The sequence below is a fragment of the Leuciscus leuciscus genome (genome assembly GCF_965113295.1).
Source record: "Leuciscus leuciscus genome assembly, chromosome: 22".
NCBI classification, from domain to species: Eukaryota; Metazoa; Chordata; class Actinopteri; order Cypriniformes; family Leuciscidae; genus Leuciscus; species Leuciscus leuciscus.
In genome coordinates this window covers 29,237,725-29,258,864 of record NC_138746.1, presented here as the reverse complement: position 1 = coordinate 29,258,864, position 21,140 = coordinate 29,237,725, and the positions used below count along the sequence as shown (strand labels likewise).

At 37.5% G+C, this 21,140-nt stretch overlaps 2 protein-coding genes across 3 annotated transcripts in view; one reads left to right on the top strand and one right to left on the bottom strand.

Moving 5' to 3' along the window:
- Positions 1–550: 550 nt before the first annotated feature.
- rnaset2 (ribonuclease T2) lies at positions 551–7,803 on the bottom strand. 2 transcript variants are annotated; one of them, XM_082153733.1, is made up of 10 exons: positions 7,660–7,803; positions 7,269–7,369; positions 6,418–6,472; positions 6,266–6,315; positions 5,660–5,717; positions 5,509–5,573; positions 5,303–5,416; positions 4,356–4,404; positions 3,778–3,852; positions 551–2,194 (listed from the first exon to the last, which is right to left on the bottom strand). In XM_082153733.1, exons 2-10 carry the CDS (start codon positions 7,367–7,369, stop codon positions 2,009–2,011), a joined length of 753 nt encoding a protein of 250 aa, XP_082009859.1. In that variant the 5' UTR covers positions 7,660–7,803; the 3' UTR covers positions 551–2,008. The 2 variants fall into 2 exon arrangements, with proteins under 2 accessions (XP_082009859.1, XP_082009858.1); XM_082153732.1 differs by having other exon boundaries at positions 7,559–7,762.
- A 1,410-nt stretch (positions 7,804–9,213) lies between these two features.
- The window catches only part of myom2b (myomesin 2b), a 76,534-nt gene continuing 64,607 nt past the window's right edge, over positions 9,214–21,140 (top strand). Inside the window, exons 1-10 of the mRNA XM_082154412.1 lie at positions 9,214–9,342; positions 10,591–10,694; positions 11,865–11,922; positions 12,168–12,322; positions 12,600–12,686; positions 14,523–14,611; positions 15,658–15,708; positions 15,803–15,967; positions 16,793–16,954; positions 17,140–17,281. Of these exons, the coding sequence (XP_082010538.1) occupies positions 10,609–10,694; positions 11,865–11,922; positions 12,168–12,322; positions 12,600–12,686; positions 14,523–14,611; positions 15,658–15,708; positions 15,803–15,967; positions 16,793–16,954; positions 17,140–17,281 (995 nt within the window). The 5' untranslated portion in view covers positions 9,214–9,342; positions 10,591–10,608. The remainder of the gene's footprint in view (positions 9,343–10,590; positions 10,695–11,864; positions 11,923–12,167; positions 12,323–12,599; positions 12,687–14,522; positions 14,612–15,657; positions 15,709–15,802; positions 15,968–16,792; positions 16,955–17,139; positions 17,282–21,140) is intronic.

The window sequence follows — 21,140 nt, the reverse complement described above, 5'->3', positions numbered from 1 at the left end:
AATGGCAGAGTTCTCTGCACCATGGATCTGTGCAAATAGAACTACAGAGCCACACATATTGTCAGGATTGGTGTCAGGCTGATTGGAAGGGTTTATGTCAACGGCTTATATAATTTAAACCTCTTAATCGTATATTCCACGTGCATTCTTCTATTTGCAGTTCTGTCAAAATATTTCCTCTTTTACCATTGCTTCTTCATGTGGGAAAATAGTTAGTGTAATGTAGAATCATCAGGTTATTTACGCATACCAACTGAGAGAAAATCATTAGCGAACATCTAGCAAGCAAACAAGTTAGTAGCATCTTAACAACCTTGCATTGCAAAAACAAGTTATGGTTATGAGGAGACATGCACAGGTTATTGAAGAAGTCCTTCTCATCACATTCCCTAATGCACTGGGCACAGCAGCCACAAACACCAAAATGGCCTTGTAAAAAGTCTACATTGTTGTTTCTATCAAGATAAGGACACAGCAGTAAGACAAACTGAAGGCCACACAATGCAGTCATTTGACACCATGAATTGGCCAGTAAGTAATGTCACATGAAGACAGTTCAGCAGGGACATTTATTTATTTGACACTGCATCACTGACATGTTGATGTGAATAAGGCATGTATTACATACTGTAAAAGTAACAAACCTGTAAAAAGTTTTTCACCAGCAGTATAAATGTCTAAACAGTATAAAAATCAAACTAGGAACAATCAGACATATTTTTACATGCCGTGTTGCCAACCAAGCAACATATCAAAAATGCACACATCTGATATGGCTCTTTTGAGAAGTAAACATCTGATGGATAAAAGCAGCATCTGACAAAAATAATCTGATAATTGCGTTAAAAAAGTTAAAAAGACACTGTTTATTTACCTGAACATTTTGTGCAAATGGTAACTGTAGTCAAATGCCATCGCCCAGTCATAAAATGTTGTTCATTACATGTGAACAACATATGTAAACAACATCAATGTGCTTTATTTTTTTCTTTGCCAGAATGCATGTGCTGCCCTCCAGTGGCAGGAGCTTAGATGTGCATTATCTGCAACTGCATGCTGCCATTAGGCACAAAGCTCAGAATCTACCACAAATTTTACACATTAAGATCGCAAATTTAGGGCTAAATGGCCTCATTCAATGCTAAGCAAAGCTAATATCAGATTAAAAATATAGTGGGAAGAATATTACAGATAACACAGAGCATATTCAACAAATTCTTCTGCAACAAAACATTTACAAAATATTTCATAAATTTAGGCCTGTAAAAAAAGGGGTGAATATCACAAAACCTGTCAAAACCAACTTCAAAAGAAAAAAAAATAAAGACTGATATTATGTTTAAGAAAATATAGAAGATTTGGCTTACTTTTAGGATCAAATGTGATTCTTATTTTTGAAAATAATAGTAATATATTATCTATATTGTCAAGTAATTTATATCGTTGTAGTATTTGTTGCATTGCCTTTATGCTGATTTAAAAAATTATAATTTTTGTTTATTTTTTAATACTATAACAACATCTAGTTATGTAATGCGAATATAATGAAAATCATTGAGAATAATTTGTCTAATTGTCATGAAAATAATGTTAAAATGCCCCCCCAAAAAGCTTTATTTTCTTATAACATGCTTCATTTAAAATCGTTCTTTTCTTGTATTTTTTCTTGATATATTTTTGTGATATTCACCTAAAAATAAACATGACAACAGTTTGGCTGAACAAACTGTAAAACCAATAAATTGTAAATATGAACCCAGCAAATCATAGAATACAGCATGCAGTCTGTGATTTTGACACCCTTAAATGTTCTCTACTGTTCCAGCATCATCATTTAAAATAAAGGAATTTAATGTGCAATTAATTAAAAAGATAGTGTAAATAGAAAACCTTTCCAACTGTTTCCAGTGTTTAAAATGCTAGACAGGAACTCTCAAATTAATTCTTGAATTCTCGTCTCTTTCTCAGTGATTCCACACTCCCAAAAGAGGTCTGGATTTGCCCACCTCTATGACCTGCTCGGCACTGGAGGGTAATAGATCTGCATGGAGTGATCACATACACTGAGGTCTGATTTGCCACTGATGAGTATTTCATTGCTCCAGATTTCGTCTGTTGACTTTTCGCAATTGATCAGCTGGAAATCCCTGTCAACACAGATCTCTATTTGGCCCAAAGTCTGAACCTGGCCCCCCTGAGAAATACAGAAAGAAATTAGATCTCACCTCAGCAAAACCGATGGCAAATTGTGGGCCGAAGTGAATTTAAATGTTGCCCAGAGCAGAAGAGGAAATCTAAATGGGCTACATTTACTTTCTTAAAGGAATATTTTGGGTTCAATAAAAGTTAGGCTCAATCAACCGCATATTCAAAAAACATTAATTCATTTTTCTTTTGAAACGCATGTATTATTTGAGCCGTAACGTTTAATTTCATAAATGTTCTCATTGCAACAAAATTTTAAATCTAGATAACATTGTGCAGTTTTTCACTCTAATATTGTTTGTGCTATAGACTGACCCATTCACTTCCATTGGAAGTGGCTTACTGTAGCCTGGATTTTAAACTGTTTTACAGAAAAGGAGGGACGAGTCTAAATACATTTTTGTGGTAATCACCATTATGCCAGTCATGAGGGGCTTTCGCACTGGGTAGTTCTAGGAACTTTTGTGACTTTTATTTTGACGGCGCGGCTGACCTTTATTTTGGCGGCGGTGAGAATGCCAGAGGCTGAAGTGCTTGCATGGCTCACATTGGTTATAAGATAAAACTGTTATACATAGAAAGTAGACAGTATATGAAAGGGTATTAGCGTATGCCGTGTGGTTGATGTCCAGTGTTGCTAGCTGAGCAGAAATGCATAATCATTTTTCGCTTGGTCCCCTCAAAGTTGTGTTGGAAGGTTAAGAGGCCCATCTATCACTGTTTTCCATGTTCGTAGAGTTAGTTTGTGGAGTAAATATATAAGCTACAATCTGTGTGATTGCCATAGACTGTAAAAAAATATGGACGTAGTGTCCGTGATGTCACCCGTAGGTTTCTGAAGAGTTTTTTTGAAGCCCAAAGTGGGCGGAGCCGGCCGTCGCCATCTTGGCAGCACGTCACTCCCGGATAAACGAAAATGGTAAAAAAGGCAGGATTAGCTGAAGGGACGTGATGCTAACAGACAGCAGCTATATAGACCAAAACCACTTTTTGCACCAGGCTGTAAACACATTTTTTTCTGCTGTAAAGTTGGCCATTTTAACATGAGGGTATATGGGATTGACTCTCTTTTGGAGCCTGTCTCTAGCGGCCAGCCGATGAATTGTAGTTTAAGTCACTTCCGTGTTGGTTTCAAGAGAGAGACCGGAAGGTTGCCGCTTGGTGTTTACACAGCTTTTTTAAAAATGGCGGGTGCTGGTGTTTTGCCTGCGTTCAGCCAAGGTCACTGGTAGTTCCTATAGTGCTGGTAGGAGCTCTTTTTTTTTACTCTGAAGTAGGAGCTAAATAAGTTCCTCCAAAAGGAGTTCCAAGAACTAAAATCCTTCCTAGTTCCTGCGGTGCGAACACGCCAAAATTTGGGTACTTCCGCCAATAGTTCTAGGAACTATGAAAAGATTCCTCTGGTGCGAAAGCCCCTATGCTGTCGACTGAGCCAGGAATATTTAGCACACAGTCTTAAAGGAAAATACACAACACGACAAAATAAAATAAAAATGCTTCAAAGTCTAAAACAACTTTTCTCGTCTGCTGATGGAAGGGTGGTTAGAATATTCTGCCATTCTTCATTAATACCTTTCCTGGGTGGACACACTGAATCTTTGGCTTCACTTTGTAGAAGTTGATAAGGGCTGTCTCCACATCATCAAGCTAAAACAAACAGAAAATATGACACATTTACTCACATGTGACCATAATCACATGATTTTACTCTAGGCCAAAAATGGAGAAGTTGAATGAACGCAATTGAACAAAGCAAGAAGTCAGGCTCTGTGTGTTGAAATGCTGATCTTGCAGCTATCGCAGTGTATACACTGGGCAAATTATACACACTGCGGTTTAGGATAATGCTTTGAGGCATCTTATTAGATGGATGATACTTTCGTGAAACTTAAACCTGATCGTTATTTCCATTATCTCTTTCATGTGAGCACATGTTGTGGTATCAGTGATAGGAAAAGAAAACACAGCAAGCTGGTACATTACAGTAAATACACTCCAACGCAACCACAGCTTCCGGATTATTAATCACAGACCACCTCTAAGGTCAAAGGTCAAAGTAAAATATTTACGTGATCATCTACAGAGAACCACAAATAGTTCAGTATCTCATAAATGATAATTACAGCAGTGAGAACAATTAAACCACTTACAGTGTAATAATGCTCCTCAGAGGGCACGATGTTGTTGTTCTTTAAAAGACTAAAAACACAAAAGACTCATTAGGAAATCAATGACATCTAGGGATGGGAGGCATGATGGTAGCAGCTAACATTTCTGTGAGATAGCAGAAGTGTTTTAAGCGGTAGTGTTTATATCATTGTAGCTATAATTGTGAAGTCATTATGCGCAGGATTGCTTTAATATACTTACCGTACACAATGAGGGAACATAGAGTAATATGGAAATCCAAAGCGGGACGTGCCCCAAACTTGTTATTAAAGTGCGTTGTTAGGTACAATATGAATCAACAGTTTATTTGTTTATGGTTGTCAAGCAACATAGTAGTTTGCCACATTAACCCTACAAAGCCTATTGTATATTTGATATGCAGCTTTCTAAGGGCTCTAAATTATCAACATGAAAAATAGGGGCAAAAACATAAGTGTTGCGTTTATAATTTTGTTCTGTGTGTGTGTGTGTATATATATATATATATATATATATATATATATATATATATATATATATATATATATATATATATATTCTCAACACACAATCAAAAACTTTTTTTTGATTTTGTCAAAGGGTTCTGTTATGCCATACCCTTTACAGGGTTAATTTAGAATTTAAATGGAAGAGTCATGCAAGTATATATTACCTATTTTACAAAAGCTTTGAATAGCTCCAATCAGAATTTTGAGTCAGAACTATCAGTTTTATAATACTAGCTTTACTGTATTGAGTATTTTAATTTAGTAGAAGTGTTACATAATGCCTGTTTATGGTGACAGTTATCAATCATTTAGTTTATAGATAAACGTATCTTTTGCTTTGAATCCACCAACTTTACTGCTATCTCACGACTTCCTAATTTACCGAAAGCCACAAAATCAGAGTATACAGTGACAAGAACCACTGAAAAACAAGAACTCACCTATTAAGGTCATACTTGTGGTACAGCTCAAGAGCTTTGCTAAAGTATTTATGCTCACTATTCAGAGACTCTGCTTTTGCAGCACATGTTCCATGTTTCTTCCATTCATATTTCCTAAGAACACAAAAAAATAAAAAATAAAAAATGCATTAATAAAATCCTAGTAATGCTTAAATGTATTTTACATTTTCAAGTTTTTGACATACCAAAATTCTGGGGAAGAAGGTACTATCAGATCTGGCCAGAATTTCTCCATTTCTGGTAATATGTCCTGCAAGACATGCACATACAACATGTCAAGCACATGTCCGTTTAATTAAAATATGTGACATGCCACAGGGCAAGAGGGCAAATTACCTCAATCAAAGTGGCATTAAAATGCCAGGATGTGTTGCACCTTATGCCAGTGTTGGGCCTGTAATAACAAAAATATTCTCCAAATACTTATACTGCCACAAACCATAATCATCCAACTGGCATTGTCACCATTACTGGATGATTTTTGAGATCACATGACAACCAGGGTTGCACTAATATAAAAATGTTATCATAATCAATATATCATAACAATATTTGCAGTACACAATGTCAAGTATAAAGTTTATGTTACACAAGATGGAGCAGAAGTAAAATGCAGAAAATATATATTTTTTATATATATATATATATAGTTATATTAGCATTGTGTATTTTTTTATGCCTGTGGGTTAGTTAAATGTTTGAGGAAAAGGTGTCTTCAGTTATACCAAAAGCATATATTTATTACAGCTGATTAACATGATGGCTGCTTTTACAAATCTATACACTTTTATGTTTTTCACCTTCTTTTTTAATACAGCATGTCTTCCATAAAAACAAGAAACCAATATAGTCACTGATCATGCATGTGCACCTCAAAAAAGGAAATATTTGTGAGACTTAAATTTTTAAACATTACGATGCATTTTGTCTTGATAAACCTACCATAATCCATGCAGAGTCCAATAGCTAAAATTTGTTTTGCATTGTTCCATCTATAAATGAAAAACAGCATAATTGATCCACCTGATACCAGTGGAGGAGCAATAGATGGCGCGTCAACAATAAAATAATGGCAAGCAAAGGAAATACATTACACTGCAAAATGTCTGTGGCCAGTGTTGGGTCAGGATGAGTTTTGTCCATTCTCCCCTAAAAGAAGCAGTCAATTCACAATGTATGATTTCAGTGTGACAATTACAATCTGACATACATTTTGTAAAAAGTGTGCATTTTGTTATACATTATGCATATCATGGTTGCTGAGCGAAAACAAGTTCTTAGAACATTTCTTTAAAATGTGATTCTTATTATGAGACGGTTCATTAAATCAAAAACCATTCAACTAGTGTAGTCGGATATATATATATATGAGTCGGCTCTTTCTAGTTGATCAAAAATAACTGAATTAATCTGAGTCTCTAAGTTATTAATATCATGTTCAATATTAATTAACCAAGAACTGTTAGTGTGTTTTGTTTTCGTTGCTGTGAAAAGTCACAGGATGTCCTGTCTGAGACGTCAACAGGACAGATACCAAAATGTGAAATAAATGTAATAAACCTAGCCTAATTCTTACTAAAGTTTTGTAATGTCTGTGTAAAAACAACTTTAGTAAGCATTAGGCTAAATTTATTACATTTATTTCACATTTTGTTATCTGTCCTGTTGACGTCTACAAAAAAAGAAACAGTCAGATACGGCCAGTACATTAAGTTCAGTTGAAAGTTGTTTTCTAATCTTTACCCTTTTAAACATATTGGATTTTATGTAGTGTTTACTGTGTACTCTATATATCTTGTCCAATAAATTCTGGGAAATACAAACATGAGGCTTTACAGTAAGGCTATATTTACAGTATTGATTGTCTGGCTGCTAATGCACCCCAACTTCAAACAGGGATCAATATGTATAAATACATTTATCTAAATGTATTTGAATGACATACCGAGGATGGGCAAATGCCGATGAACAGAGATATCCAGCACAAAGTACGACAGCAACTGCAATGAATCTCATTCTTCCAGATGGAGGAGCAAGTCCGTTCATCTAAGAACAACAAAAGAAGGATTTATTTCCAACGTAACGTTACATTGTAAAAAGCATCTACAAGACAGTCAAAACACAGAGCATAACGCAAAGTGGCGTCCAAAAGTAACAACCGAATGTGAGATAGAAAACAAACACAAACAACAACAACAAACACAGAACATAAACTTGCGTAAAGAAGTAAATTACCTTTTATTGTCTGATATACAGCTTAGATTTTTTGTGTGTAGTTTTTACGTCCTATTAGTATCAGAGAGCAGCAGCGTTTTAAAGGTTGTAATTCAGTCTACCTTATGTGTAAGATCGGACTGCCCCAGCCACTGTTTCAGAAACTGTGCGGTGGAGTCGAGTCACTTCCCTTCCTTTCCTGTCAGACACACACTGCGGCCTCTGTGTTCCTTGATCATGTTTACGTTGGTACGTCACTGCGCGTGCGCCGTCAAGTCATGTGATAAACAGCAATTGATGTCATGTCATGTGAAGGTGGATTATGCAGATTAAGCTATATGTCTCAACTGGTCTAAACCAGGGAGTTTTCTAATGTCATTGTACAGTTCCTTTCGGGTAGGCTATTTGTTTAAGGCGAGACACTACAGGCAAAAACACTGTTTTTTTTTTTCAAACATCTGTCAATTTAGAGATTTTGTAAATAAAAAATAAAAAATACACTTTTTTTTTGTGTATTATATCTTGTATAGCCCTTTATCTATTTCCGTATGTAGAATTAATTTACCGTACATATCTTTAAAAGCTGTTTTCTCAAAGATTGTTTCTCATGCCCTGAACCAGAAATCTCCACTTCAGCAGCACTTACATACACCACACTTTACAGTTTTATGCATTTCTTTCTGAAGGTTTTTACATGGGGGTTTGTTCATTTATAATTTGGCTGATTTTATAGGCTATAACATTTTGTTCCTAAAAAATTGTGAAAATGTAGGCCTATTTTTATTTATTTATTTTCTTCTGGCTGTTGACAGTATCTTCTGATTTATGGAGTGATACGTGATATCCAAAACCCCCTATGCAAAAACCTTTAAGTCTAGTATGTCAAAAAATAAAAATGAATAAACAAGAATTTTTAACCTGGCTTTATCCAATGTTATATTTTTGTTCAAGACATGTATGCCGATTGGTGCATATATAATTAGATAATGCTGCATTTGCATAAACAACATTTCAGAAAACTTGTAATACTTTTTTTGTTGTTGCAATTCTTAATGTAATCCATCAACTGGGGGAAGTATGGGAATATCTATTCGTTTATTTTTATTTTTATTGTATTACCCTATTCACCTGGGGATATCTTGCCTTAAAAGGTATTCTGAATTCCCCCCTTTTGATTAACTTACAAATTAAATAGATACAATTTGCCATTAGGACTTTAGGAGGCATATTTTTGCTGTACAACAAAGTATTTACGTAAATTACCCTATTTATTTATCTTATTTTGTGTTTTTTTATTTTGAGCTCCCATCCATCAGGCCTATATTTGTGTAGTACCGTTTGATACCGCTAGGAGCCTAGTAGTATAAGCAAGCTAGATAGACATCATCATCCAAACAAAATTGTTGTTGAACAATAAAAAAAAATACATTAAGAAGCTTTAAAAGTTTCGAGTGCATTTCGTCTTTTTAGAAATTTTGCTAATTCAGAGCAATTGATGTGTCTACTTTAATACGTTATTATGATTTCTGTTCTACTCACCTTTAACTAAACTCTTGTTTTAAAAAAAAAAAACATTCAGTATCCATGCAGCGTCAATTTAAAACGTCTGTCTGGGATCTTAATATCTGAGCGAAATGATGTGGGAAGTTTGTGTAAATGCTATATATAGTCTAATGCCTTTCCATAAATGGGATGCGGGAGAGGCAGCATTCCGCATGGGTAATATTTTGCTTTTCATCAGCTGCTTTCATACAGGCGGGTAGAGGCTCATCTACCTCCGCGTCGCGCTCTTCTATTCTCCTGGGGTGAGTATGTCTGCCCCCCTTATTCACACACTTATTAAATTATAAACCAGAGTTGTCCTTGTAGAAACAGGTACAAAAACGTTGAGGCTGGAGAATACTTTTGAACTTTACCTTGGTTGGATATTGATGTTGTATTTCATGATGTTGCTTGAGTGGGAGCTGCACTTGACTTTGAAAGGATTCATAAAACGTTGGCAGTTAAAACATTTTCAGTGCTTTGTGAATATGGGTGAATTATAGCTGGACAAACTTTGACATTGTTTCGTTTGTTTTTTGAAACAGTGTGTTGGTTGAAATGACCTTTAGAATAGGCTATTTACCCCCTTCCCATGAATGATTATATGCATTATGATCCATTAATTTTTACATGCCAAATCTAGCTATGTTATTGAAAATTGTGCATTTTCTGGTTACACTTTATTTTAAGGTGTCATTGTTACAGTGTAATTATATATTTAAGTACTGAGTAATATTAAGCAACTACATGTACTAACTATAGGGTTAGGGAGGATAGGATTAGGATTTGGTTGAGGGTTAGTTGCATGTCAGTATTTATTGTTATTACTATGGTAAGTACATGTAACATATGTAACAAGGACACTGTAAAATAAAGTGTTTCCTTTTGTTTTAATGTTTGATATGCACATTAGATTATATTGTATGTGTTGTTCATTTGTGAATGTGAGGACGTAATGCTGCATTTGAGTAAGCATGATTGATTGTTTGTTTATTTGTTTAATTCTTTTTCTAAAGAAATGTGAGGAATGTGTTCTTGTTCTTTTGGGCTTTCTTGTTGAGATTGTCTTGCAGTGTAGTTTATTTGTCCTTGTTAGAAGATAAACGTTTATGAGAAGTGGTTATCTTTCCATATTGTATGCAACAATAGCATGTGTCCTCAGTATACACTATACAGTAGCAATTACCCTGGAATACTGTACCCATCTCCTTGGACTGTCCGATATCCCCACCCCCAAACTCTAATTTTAAACTGCCATGATGTTTGTCTTCCCTATGGCCCAAGGCTCCAGGACACCCCCTCCTCATCATCTCCACAAACAGTTCCACTTTCCTAACCTAAGTCTAATCAGGAGTGTGCTACAATTTGTGTTTACTGCAACGCCATGTCCCAAATAACTTTAAACACTGAAATTGGAAGTTGAGGATAGGAATTTGTGCATCTATCAATGCATTTTGTTTTGTCTTGTGTGCAAAGATGGTGCATGTTTTTGTTCCCGTTTTGATTCATAGGTCCTTTGAGGTTTCAGTATGGCTGCAGTTGTAACCAGACACAAGCATTTCGATCAAGAATATCTCAATACTGAGTCTAAATATGTTGTTCGAGAATACTCCAGGTAAGGTGAAAAATTACAACAGCTGACTCTTTCTTATGACATATATTTTGTCACGCATAGACTTTTTATGATCCAACAGGCCATGGAATTGTTTCAAGCAAGTCACAGCTAATCATGATGCTCACAGCAATACTAAAACTACTTGTGATAAAATAGCAACATCATTTATAGCATATAATAACATTATCTGTTGAAGCTTTTCTAATAAACCATATTACCAACAGTAGCTGAGCTATAACTGATACCGTCATGCATGTCACTGATTTCCTCTGGGTAGTTGACATGACATACTTTCGGGAAGTTGACATGGCCTACAGGGTGACATGCTATACTCCATGTAAAACTATTTTCTAATTATGCGTCCAGCTTATATGACCTCATATTAGTGAGAGAGAGACTACAGTCTACATTTGTCACATTGCATGACTATTTAATATTAACTAGCAGATTAAAATAAAGGTGATAAAAACTAGTGAAGAACTGAAAATAGAGGAGGATTAGTTATAGGTCCTGATGTATGCACTTTCACTTGACCACTCATATCAGTTTCAGAACATGCACTAAATACCCTGATACTGTCAGGAAACTTTTTGCTTTCAATAGTACATTTTATAGAGACATGTTTTAAGTTTGACAAGCTTTTCATTTGATCGTTAAAATTGGATATTTTAGGATAGGAAAAAAAAAATCTTCATTAGAATTATTAGCAAAATGATTTAGCAAAATTAGTTATATTTTAATATATCAGGAAAAAAGCAGATGCTGGTTTAAAGAACATTTTATATTATAGAGAAGAGAATTGTGATGATGGCTTGTTTGCCCCTTTTGACCCCCTCTGAGGGGCAAATGGGCAATTTTCAGTTTCGAAACCATTGTGTAAACCATGGGTAAAGATAATAAATGTCAAATGTTGTATTTTATCAGATTCGTTTTTTTTTAAAGTGCATGTTTATTTTGTTACTTGTTTCTTTCCACTGTAGACTGCCCTAAAAGGTCTCGGTTGAAATGCATGAAATATGCATGTTTGAATGCATATCAAAATCAGTAAACTGATTAACCTGGGATGACATGAAGCATTACTGACCCACATTGATATTATGAATTCTCTGATGAATCTTTCATGCTGTTTGTACCGTTAACATTTTAATATACGAAAATGTTTGTTTTTAGCTCTGCGGCTGAAGAGGTGAAATATCAATACCAAACGCAGAAGAGAATCAAGGGAGTGGTAAAGCACTTTAAATAATCATTCCTTTCTTTTTAACAAACTTATTTTTAGACCTGCTGCTGTTATAGTACTTTCATTAGTCAATATGCATTTTAATGTGTGTTAAAGACATTTGCTGTTAGCTGCAGTGAGCCGAGTAAATCAGAGGTTAAATAGAACTGACTCTTTTTTAGGACATATATTTTGTCATACATAGACGTTTTATGATCCAACAGGCCATGGAATTGTTTGTCTCTTTTCAATAGGTGGATAGGAAGATGCCTGAAAAATACATCCGTGAGGAGTCCATGATCAGGGGCCCCAAGTTTTTGGTTAGACTGAGGTCCCACACAGTGTTTGAAAACAGTGCCATTAAACTTTTCTGCTCGGTGGAGGGATATCCCACCCCACACGTCAAATGGTGAGGTTTCTTTTCACAAACAGGCCTGCCGTGCCTCCTGCACTAGGGTTCAGTGCGGTTGCTCTCACATATCGTCTGTGGTCATACAATGTAACTTGTGAGTTTAAAGTTACAGGTCTAGCATTATATGTGGCCAGCTACAAGAAAGCGTTTCTTTAAATAAAGAAAAACTTATTTTAATTGCATCAAACACTTCATAATATTTTTAATCATATATGGAACAGGCCAAAGAGACGCAAAGTAGATCTGTTGTTTTTAAATCACAAACATTCTACAGGTTCAAGGATGATGTCATCTTGGACATTTCCTCTGGAAAGTACTTTGTGGAGAACAGCGCTGGATTCCATGCCCTCACCATCCTCAAGTAATTCAAACTTTTCTGTGTACTTTTTTGGATAGGGATGCAATGACAGAATGTGGTTTACTGATGATCTGTATTGAACAGAATGAGTGACAAACTTGAATGGGGACAAAATAAGTGACAAGACTCAGGTTGAGTGCTCATTAAATACTCACTTAGTTATTGGATAGCCACAGAAAGCAGGAAACTTTTAAGAGATTTCCAAGTTATTAAACTTTCAAAAACTTTTGTAGGAATCTCAGGAAAAACATGTCCAGGTTGCATTTCTCCCCAAATAAATAAATACACTTGCATAGAACATTTTAAATCCAGTAGGATGTTGCATTGTGACATTACTATCATGACCATTAAGTAAAAAAAAAAAAAAGTCGTAACACTTTACAATAAGGTTCATTAGTTAACATTAGATAATGTATTAACTAACATGAACTAACAATGAGCAATCCTTTTGTTACATTATCTATCCATCTTTGTAAATGTTAATAAAAATACAGCTGTTCATTGTTTGTTCATGTTAGTTCACAGTGCATTAACTAATGTTAACAAATACAACCTTTGATTTTAATAATGTATTAGTAAATGTTGAAATTAATATTACCTAAGATTAATAAATGCTGAAGAAGAATTGGTCATTCTTAGTTCATGTTAACCAATGTAGTTAACTAATGTTAACTAATGAACCTTATTGTAAAGTGTGACTAAAAAAGTATGCCTTATGTGCCTTAGTATTTTCGTTGTTGTGCAAGTCCCAGTGGTTATTCCCCCCAAAAAAGTTTGCCTTTATGTACTGTAAATAATTATTGTAATAACAGTTTATAATAATTAAATTAACGGCAGTACAAGAAATACACAAATAATGTGAAAATAATTAATCATTTTTTACAGTAATAAAATAGGGGAAATATGCATAATTGTCAAACTATTCTAAAACATTTTAATAATTCAAAAATATTCCTAATTTTTTTAGTTCAAATAATTATTTCTTTATAAAATATTTTGTGGTGCAATTTGACCTCAAAGGATATGCTCTTAGATATTTCATGAGATTCACCCTCTAAAACATATTTGAATGTTACTAACAAGTGAATTTCCACAAAAGGAAGTCATGTCAATGGGATTGCATGTGAACTTTTCCAATTTAGTCCAGGGCTGGTCGCCCACGTCTTGAGCTGCTGTCAGCTGTTCATGTCAAAGTGCTGAGTCTGGTGTCATCTGACACTCCGGCGCCTTACAGAGAGATGACTTTCACTGCTGTCACCCTGTCAGTCCCACAAAAACTCACCCTGGCCCTTATGTCACTTTCCTGATGGCTTCTTGCATTCAGAGGCCAAATCTCACAGGTGAATCTTGGTGTTCCGCATTTCCTCTAAAATGACCAAACCTTTCACTTTTTGACAAACAGCCATGCTTCTCAAGACCGCAGGGGCTAAGAGAAACGTCTCTAATATAGTACGGTCACGCCGAAGGTCACATTACAGTCTTCTCATTTTCCTTTCCCTTGCGTCTCGTGTTTGCCATTCAAGCCTTAGAGGCTCCCGTGTTGAACACGTTTCGAAAGCAGGCGCTAGTCTACATTAGCATTTAGTTTGGAGCAATTATCCTCTTGACATTAGAGCATTAGTTAACTGCCAATTTATCCATCATGATGGGGAAGCACTTTACGTGCTTTCCAAATGTCAATTAGGAAATGACTGTGGCATATATCCAATCAAATAGCAATCATGTTGATTATTTATTGACTGATTAATTAGTGGAGTGGGAGAAGACTGTGTTGCGGTCCAGTCGTGTATTGATTGAAGTTGTAGACACCTGTGAATGAGTTATACATGTTTTCTGTAGGTGTGCAACTGATGACACTGCAATGTACATGGCTGTAGCCTCAAACTCGCACGGACAGGCTTCCTCCCAGGCCTCCGTCATTGTGAAGAGTAAGCTTTTTTCTCCTGTTTTCTGGTATCTAAGCATCCTTACAATAAGATACAATTTGTAGGAGAACCAAAAAAGTCTACAAATTACAAATGTGTTTTTTATCCAAACGTAGACTATGATCCCTTTCTTTAAAAAGTCAATATATACTCTGGTAACACTTTACTGTTCCTTCATTAATGAATAACTACGCAGGAACAAATGAGTAATACACTATTAACACTCTAGTAACTACTATTAACTAACAAGAAACTCTGATTAACGAATTAGTATGTAAAATCACTCAGTCAAATGTGGTTGTTTACTATTAGCTAATCAGTAAAAAAAAAAAAAAATCATACCTCCCAGTGAACTACTATATACAGGTTCATAATTAACATGAATAATGCATAATTTATAATAAAAGGTAATGGTAACCCACTAGTAATGACTCAAGTGTTACTACATCCTTCTTAAGAAACTACTAATTATTTGGATCAGTATTTTAAAGCAAAAAACATGATAAGTACCTAATATTGACTGAAGTCATTGCAAGCTTTTGAGATTTTTATAAGATTTTGAATAGCAATTACTAATTCCTTCCGATGTGTTCCCATGATCTTCACTTTAGAATACTGATCCAAATAATTAGTAGTTCCTTTAGAAAGATGTAGTAACAGTTGAGTCATTACTATCCAAAACCTTACAAAAACCCATTAGTAGTTCCTTTAGAAGGATGTAGTAACACTTGATTCATTAATGGTTACCATTACCTTATATTATACATTATGCATTATTAATATAAATTATGAACCTGTTAATAGTAGTTCTTAGTAGTCTTCAGTGAGGTATGAAAAATTACTGATTAGTTACTGATTAGCTAATAGTGAACTACCACATTCGACTGAGCGCTATTACTTACTAATTCATTAATCAGTTTCTTGTTAGTTAATAGTAGTTATTAGAATGTTAATGGTGCGTTACACATTTGTTCCTGTGTAGTTATTCATTAATGAAGGAACAGTATTCTGAAGTGTTACCTTTACTTCTTGTTGTGTCTGCTTTATAGGGTGCAAGGAGGAAGAGAAGTCCAGTCCTTATTCCTGGATGCCTTACCAGTGTAAGTGGGAAAGCCTCCTTTCAATAAAGAGTGAATAACTGGGATGATTTATAAACAGGTCATGAAAGAAAGGAACTGTTTTGTTGTTTCTCAGATGCCATTTTACCTGAAATCAAGTACACAAAGATTAACATCACCTTCACTGAAACGTTTGGCGTGACCTTTGGAAAAGAAGGCGAAAAGGCCTCATTGACCTGCAAGATGACCATTAACCCCAACCTTGCTAACCTGCAACCTGAGGCGCTGTGGTACCGAGATGGTAGGAAGTGGCCACCAAACGTCACACCAGTTACTCTTATTGTTAAGAATAATTCATAGGTCCCTTTTTAAGCATGTCATTTTTGTGCACTGCAAACATAATGACTGTTTTTAATCTCCTATTATTTACTGACTGACAAACACGTGCCAGTTGGTTGAGCCAGTCTTTTAAGTCTGCTTAAACAATTCCGTTTTTTGTGCTGCTAGTGGCACAGAAATTACACACTTCGCTCATTGATATGATTTATCATATGATTTAACTTTTTGGACCTAAGCAACAGAGGAATGTGAGAGCATACATCTCACATTTTTGGTGCAGTTGTTGACATTGCTTTTAAAATATTTTAATAAAATGTGTTTAAGTAATTACTGCTATTTATTGTTATATTGATGAATATAAATTCCTGCTTTTAATGATAGTTTTTTAATGATAGTTAATGATAGTGAGGAAAATTATTATGTTTTAATTTTTTTAATTCTAGATACTATGTTACTTCTTCAAATGCATAAATAATGAAATATATATTTTGGTGAAAGGCTGGATAATACTAAAACTTTTTTTTTTTTTTTTGCTGAAATTTTTATAGCTATTTAACTGTCCAATGACAACTGATTCATTGTTGTGTCATTCACCCCGGTCAGATATTAATTTTCCAAGTTGTTTTGTAGGTATTTGTTTTGCAGTTGAGTCATGTACTAAAGAAATAGCTTTTTATGTCTAGTTGTAGTTTATGACTCATTTCACTCCAATCTCATTATATTCTACAAAAGTAATAGTTTCATTTTCTCTCCTCTGATACCCCATGTTGTTTTTTTGGCCCTCCAGATCATCTCCTGAAAGAGTCGAAGTGGGTGAAAATGGAGTCTGGGGGAGGTGTTGCCAAGCTCACGCTTACTCAACTCGCTAAAGATGATGAGGGTCTTTACACCCTCCGCATGGTGACAAAGGGAGGTGATGCGGTCCACAGGGCTTACGTCTACGTTGATGGTAAAGAGTTATGAACTTTTCCAAGGCTTGATGGAAAATCTTATGTGATTCTTTTGATGGCATTTAAAGGTCCAGATTAGCATAATTCATCTCTGACAATCTCATATAGAACATACATCTGTTTCAGAGTGATTCCCCTTAGTGCATCAGTGATGTGTAGGAGTCATCATGTTTTGCCTTGACAGATGGTCCACCTCCAGTTCCTCAAGCTCCCGGAGCTCCAATGGACATCAAGATCCATGACGCTAATAGAGATTATGTCATCGTGTCCTGGAAACCTCCTAACACCACCACTGAAGGACCCATCATTGGATTCTTTGTTGACAGGTGACTGCGCTGACTAAGGTGTCTGCCCAATGGGAGCTGTTTTATTGAATACATTTATTTAAATTATCTTGATACAGTGTCCTCAAAAAAGTATTTGGATGCTTTAAAATGTCTGAATGTTGTTGCATTAGATAACATATTAAATATCTGCTAGATTTAATCAACACAACATGGATCCACTAAACACTAGCTTAGTCACTGCAAAACGTCTTCGGTTATGACGGCAAACCTGGTTCCCTGAGAAGGGATCGAGACGCTGTGTCTGATGATGATATGGGAATTCCTCTGCGTGATTGTGTCTGAAGCATATGTAAAATCACTTATTGGTGGAACATCATCCTGAGACACATGACTTCATAACCAGGAAGCTATAAGGGATACACGTACCAAACATTGTCAGTTTCTGATTGTCTGAAGGAAGTCGCTCACAGGCATGGAGGAGGAATGGCAAGGTGACGTAGCATCTCATTCCCTTCTCAGGGAACCAGGGTTACAGTCGTAACCGAGACGTTCCCTTTCAAGGCAACTCTACGCTGCGTCTGAGGATAATGCTATGGGAACATTAATACCCACTACGCCATACTAACAAGGGCCTGTTCTAGTGTGAATCATGGCGAGCACATGCTTAGGACATCAGCTCTTGAGAACCCGGTGTGGAGTCCAAGTCTAGTCAAGTCAAGTCACCTTCATTTATAGTATAGCGCTTTATACAATGCAGATTGTTTCAAAGCAGCTTTACAGTGATAATAGGAAATTAATGCAACAAATATTGTTTTGGCTGTACAGCAGCTCTATAATAAAAGTCACTGTCCAGCTTAAAGTCCACAATAACTCCACTTTTTTTGGAAATAGGCTCATTTTACAACTCCTCTAGAGTTAAACAGTTGAGTCTTACCGTTTTCGAATCCATTCAGCCGAACTCCGGGTCTGGCGGTACCACTTTTAGCATAGCTTAGCATAGATCATTGAATCGGACAGGGCTATTAGCATCTCTCTCAAAAAAATGACCAAAGAGTTTCGATATTTTTTCTATTTAAAACTTGACTCTTCTGTAGTTACATCGTGTACTAAGATCGACGGAAAATGAAAAGTTATACTCTCATTCCTGCATAATAATCAAGAAACTTTGCTGCCGTACCATGAGTCCAGCAGGCGTAATGATATGACCCCAGCTCGGTAACTTCCAACGTGACCGGGACTAAGTTTGTCTAACCTATGAGACCTATTTTCTGGCGCTGCGTCATATCATTACGCCTGCTGCACCCATACGGCAGCAAAGTTTCTTGATTATTACGCAGGAATGAGAGTATAGTTCCTAGCCATATCAGCCTAGAAAATCGCAACTTTACATTTTCCGTCGGTTTTAGTACACGATGCAACTACAGAAGAGTCAAGTTTTAAATAGGAAAAATATCGAAACTCTTTGGTCATTTTTTTGAGAGAGATGCTAATGGTCCTGTCCGATTCAATGATCTATGCTTAGCTATGCTAAAAGTGGTACCGCCAGACCCAGAGTCCGGCTGAATGGATTCGAAAACAGTAAAACTCAACTGTTTAACTCTGGGGCAGTTGTAAAATGAGCCTTTTTCCAAAAATGTTTATTTTTTATTTTTTAAAGGTTTGAGTCAGGTACTTTGTTGACTACTTAAATAGCCCTTTAAATAAAACATCCACAACACCCCACCCCGCCTCTTATACATCCAGAATACCTATTGCACAACTATGGACAAATTAGCAAATCTCCATAAAATCTCACTGATTGACATAAAACAAAATAATTATATATATATATATATATATATATATATATATATATATACATATATATATATATATATATATATATATACATATATATATATATATATATTTGGTGTATTATAGCTTATGTTTGGGTTCAATTTAAAGGAACACTCCATCGTTTTTTCATATTAAACTATGTTATTCCCTAAACTAAGACGAGTTGATACATACCTCTCTCGTCTCAGTGCGTGCACTCAATCACTCTGTCGTGCGGCGACACTTTGATAGCACTTAGCTTAGCCCAGTTCATTCATTAGGATCCGAACAGAGATGAAGCTAGAAGCGACCAAACACCTCCACGTTCTCTTACGAGAGGTACTCTCGTACTGCGTAATATCTTACGCTAGGGGAAATCTCTTTTCCGCGAGATACTGAAGCCAAAAAATTATCCTTAATTTTGAAATAATGTAAAACGCGTTGCGGCAGCATGCAGACATAGGCGAGACAGCTCGCGCGCCTATTGGCTGCCCTGCGGCAACTGCAGCAGCCTATCGATAAGGCCCTATCGTGACGTCATCACCAATGGGGGCGCTTCGCGCCCCATACGTCACGTCCCGCCGAAACGGGCGTGGCCTGGGGCTATAAATATAGCATCGAAAGGCTAGCTTACCGATTTTTCATCTCTTCAGCGGAGCTCACGCATCGCTGGATCCAGAGAGAAGAAGCCGCGCCGTGGAAACAGCATTTCAGCGGGACGAGTTCGGTACCTGGAGTCGCTGGCCGCGCCGCCTTCAACCACCGTTCCTGCTACGCTATCCGGCGTTATATCCTTTCATTGCTTTGTGTGTGTTCGCCGCCGCGACTCACACTCCCTTTCTAAAAGAGCAGAGCGTCTTTTTCAAGATGTCTCGTCCATCCTGTGGCTCGTGCCGAGCCCCACTCAGCGACGGGGACCGCCATGTCATCTGCGTTTCCTGCCTGGGTGAAGGACATGCGGCTCTAGCGCTCGCTGACGGCGGATGCCCTCACTGCGAGCTTATGCCTATGGCGACTCTGAGGACTCGCATGGCAACTTTCCACGAGCCTGCACCCCCCGCTTCGACGCCGCGCCGTAAAAAGCGCCGTGCTCAGCGGATCCCTCAGCCTCCCACCGAGAAAAGCTCGCCGGTGCGCCTGCCAGCTTCGCCGTCTGCTTCTCTCGAGTCTCTCACTCCCGGACAGTGGCCGCCGCTGGCCGCCGCTTCCGCCGGAGATGACAAGGAAGAAGCGGCAGTTTTCGAGGAGGACAACTGCTCTATCCTGGCTTCGGACAGCGAGGATTGGGCGAGCTCTGTGGACCTCGCCCCTTCTTCTGCCCGCGAGTCGTCAGGAAAACGGGCCAGCATTGAAGCTGAGCTGATGCGTCTGCTCACACAGGCCACAGAGAGCCTCGGCCTCGAGTGGTCCGCGCCCGCCGAGCCTACACGCAACCGTCTGGACGGCTGTTTTCTGCAAGGGGACCGCGTTTCCACGCCCTCAAGACCCGCCCCGTTTCTTCCTGAGCTTCATGAAGAACTGGCAAAGTCTTGGAGCGCCCCTTTTTCAGCCAGGCTACGTTCCTCTGCTTCGGCGGCATTCTCCGTGGTGGACGGTGCCAAAGACAGAGGATACCTCGCTCTCCCTCTAGTGGAGGAGGCGGTAGCAGCCCATCTTTGCCCGCCCTCTGCTGGACGGCGGACTAAGACGGCGCTACCTTCAAAAGCCTGCCGCGCTACTTCCACCCTGCACAGTCGCGCTTACACCGCCGCTGGGCAGGCTGCATCAGCGCTACACACTATGGCCACTCTCCAGATCTTCCAAGCTAACCTTCTCCGAAAGCTGGACGAGGAAGGCACGGAAGCAATCAACGTGGCGGATTTAAGGAGCGCTACGGACCTCGCACTCCGCGCTACGAAATCCGCTGCACAGGCCATAGGGCGGAACATGGCCTCTCTCACCGTTGCTGAGAGACACCTCTGGCTGACGCTTTCAGAAATGCCGGACTCGGAGCGCTCTGTGTTCCTCGACGCCCCCGTTTCTGCTACTGGCCTCTTTGGATCGTCCGTCAAAGATTTCGCGGACAGATTCGCTGAGGTAC

Bases quoted from the DNA above. Each gene is read 5' to 3' on its own strand.
- rnaset2 (XM_082153733.1), bottom strand. From the start codon at position 7,369: ATGAACGGACTTGCTCCTCCATCTGGAAGAATGAGATTCATTGCAGTT. The intron at 6,316-6,417 runs GTAATGTATTTC...TTTCATTTATAG, and splicing joins GGCCACAGACATTTTGCAGT to ATGGAACAATGCAAAACAAA. The intron at 3,853-4,355 runs GTAAGTGGTTTA...TGTTTGTTTTAG, and splicing joins CTGAGGAGCATTATTACACT to CTTGATGATGTGGAGACAGC.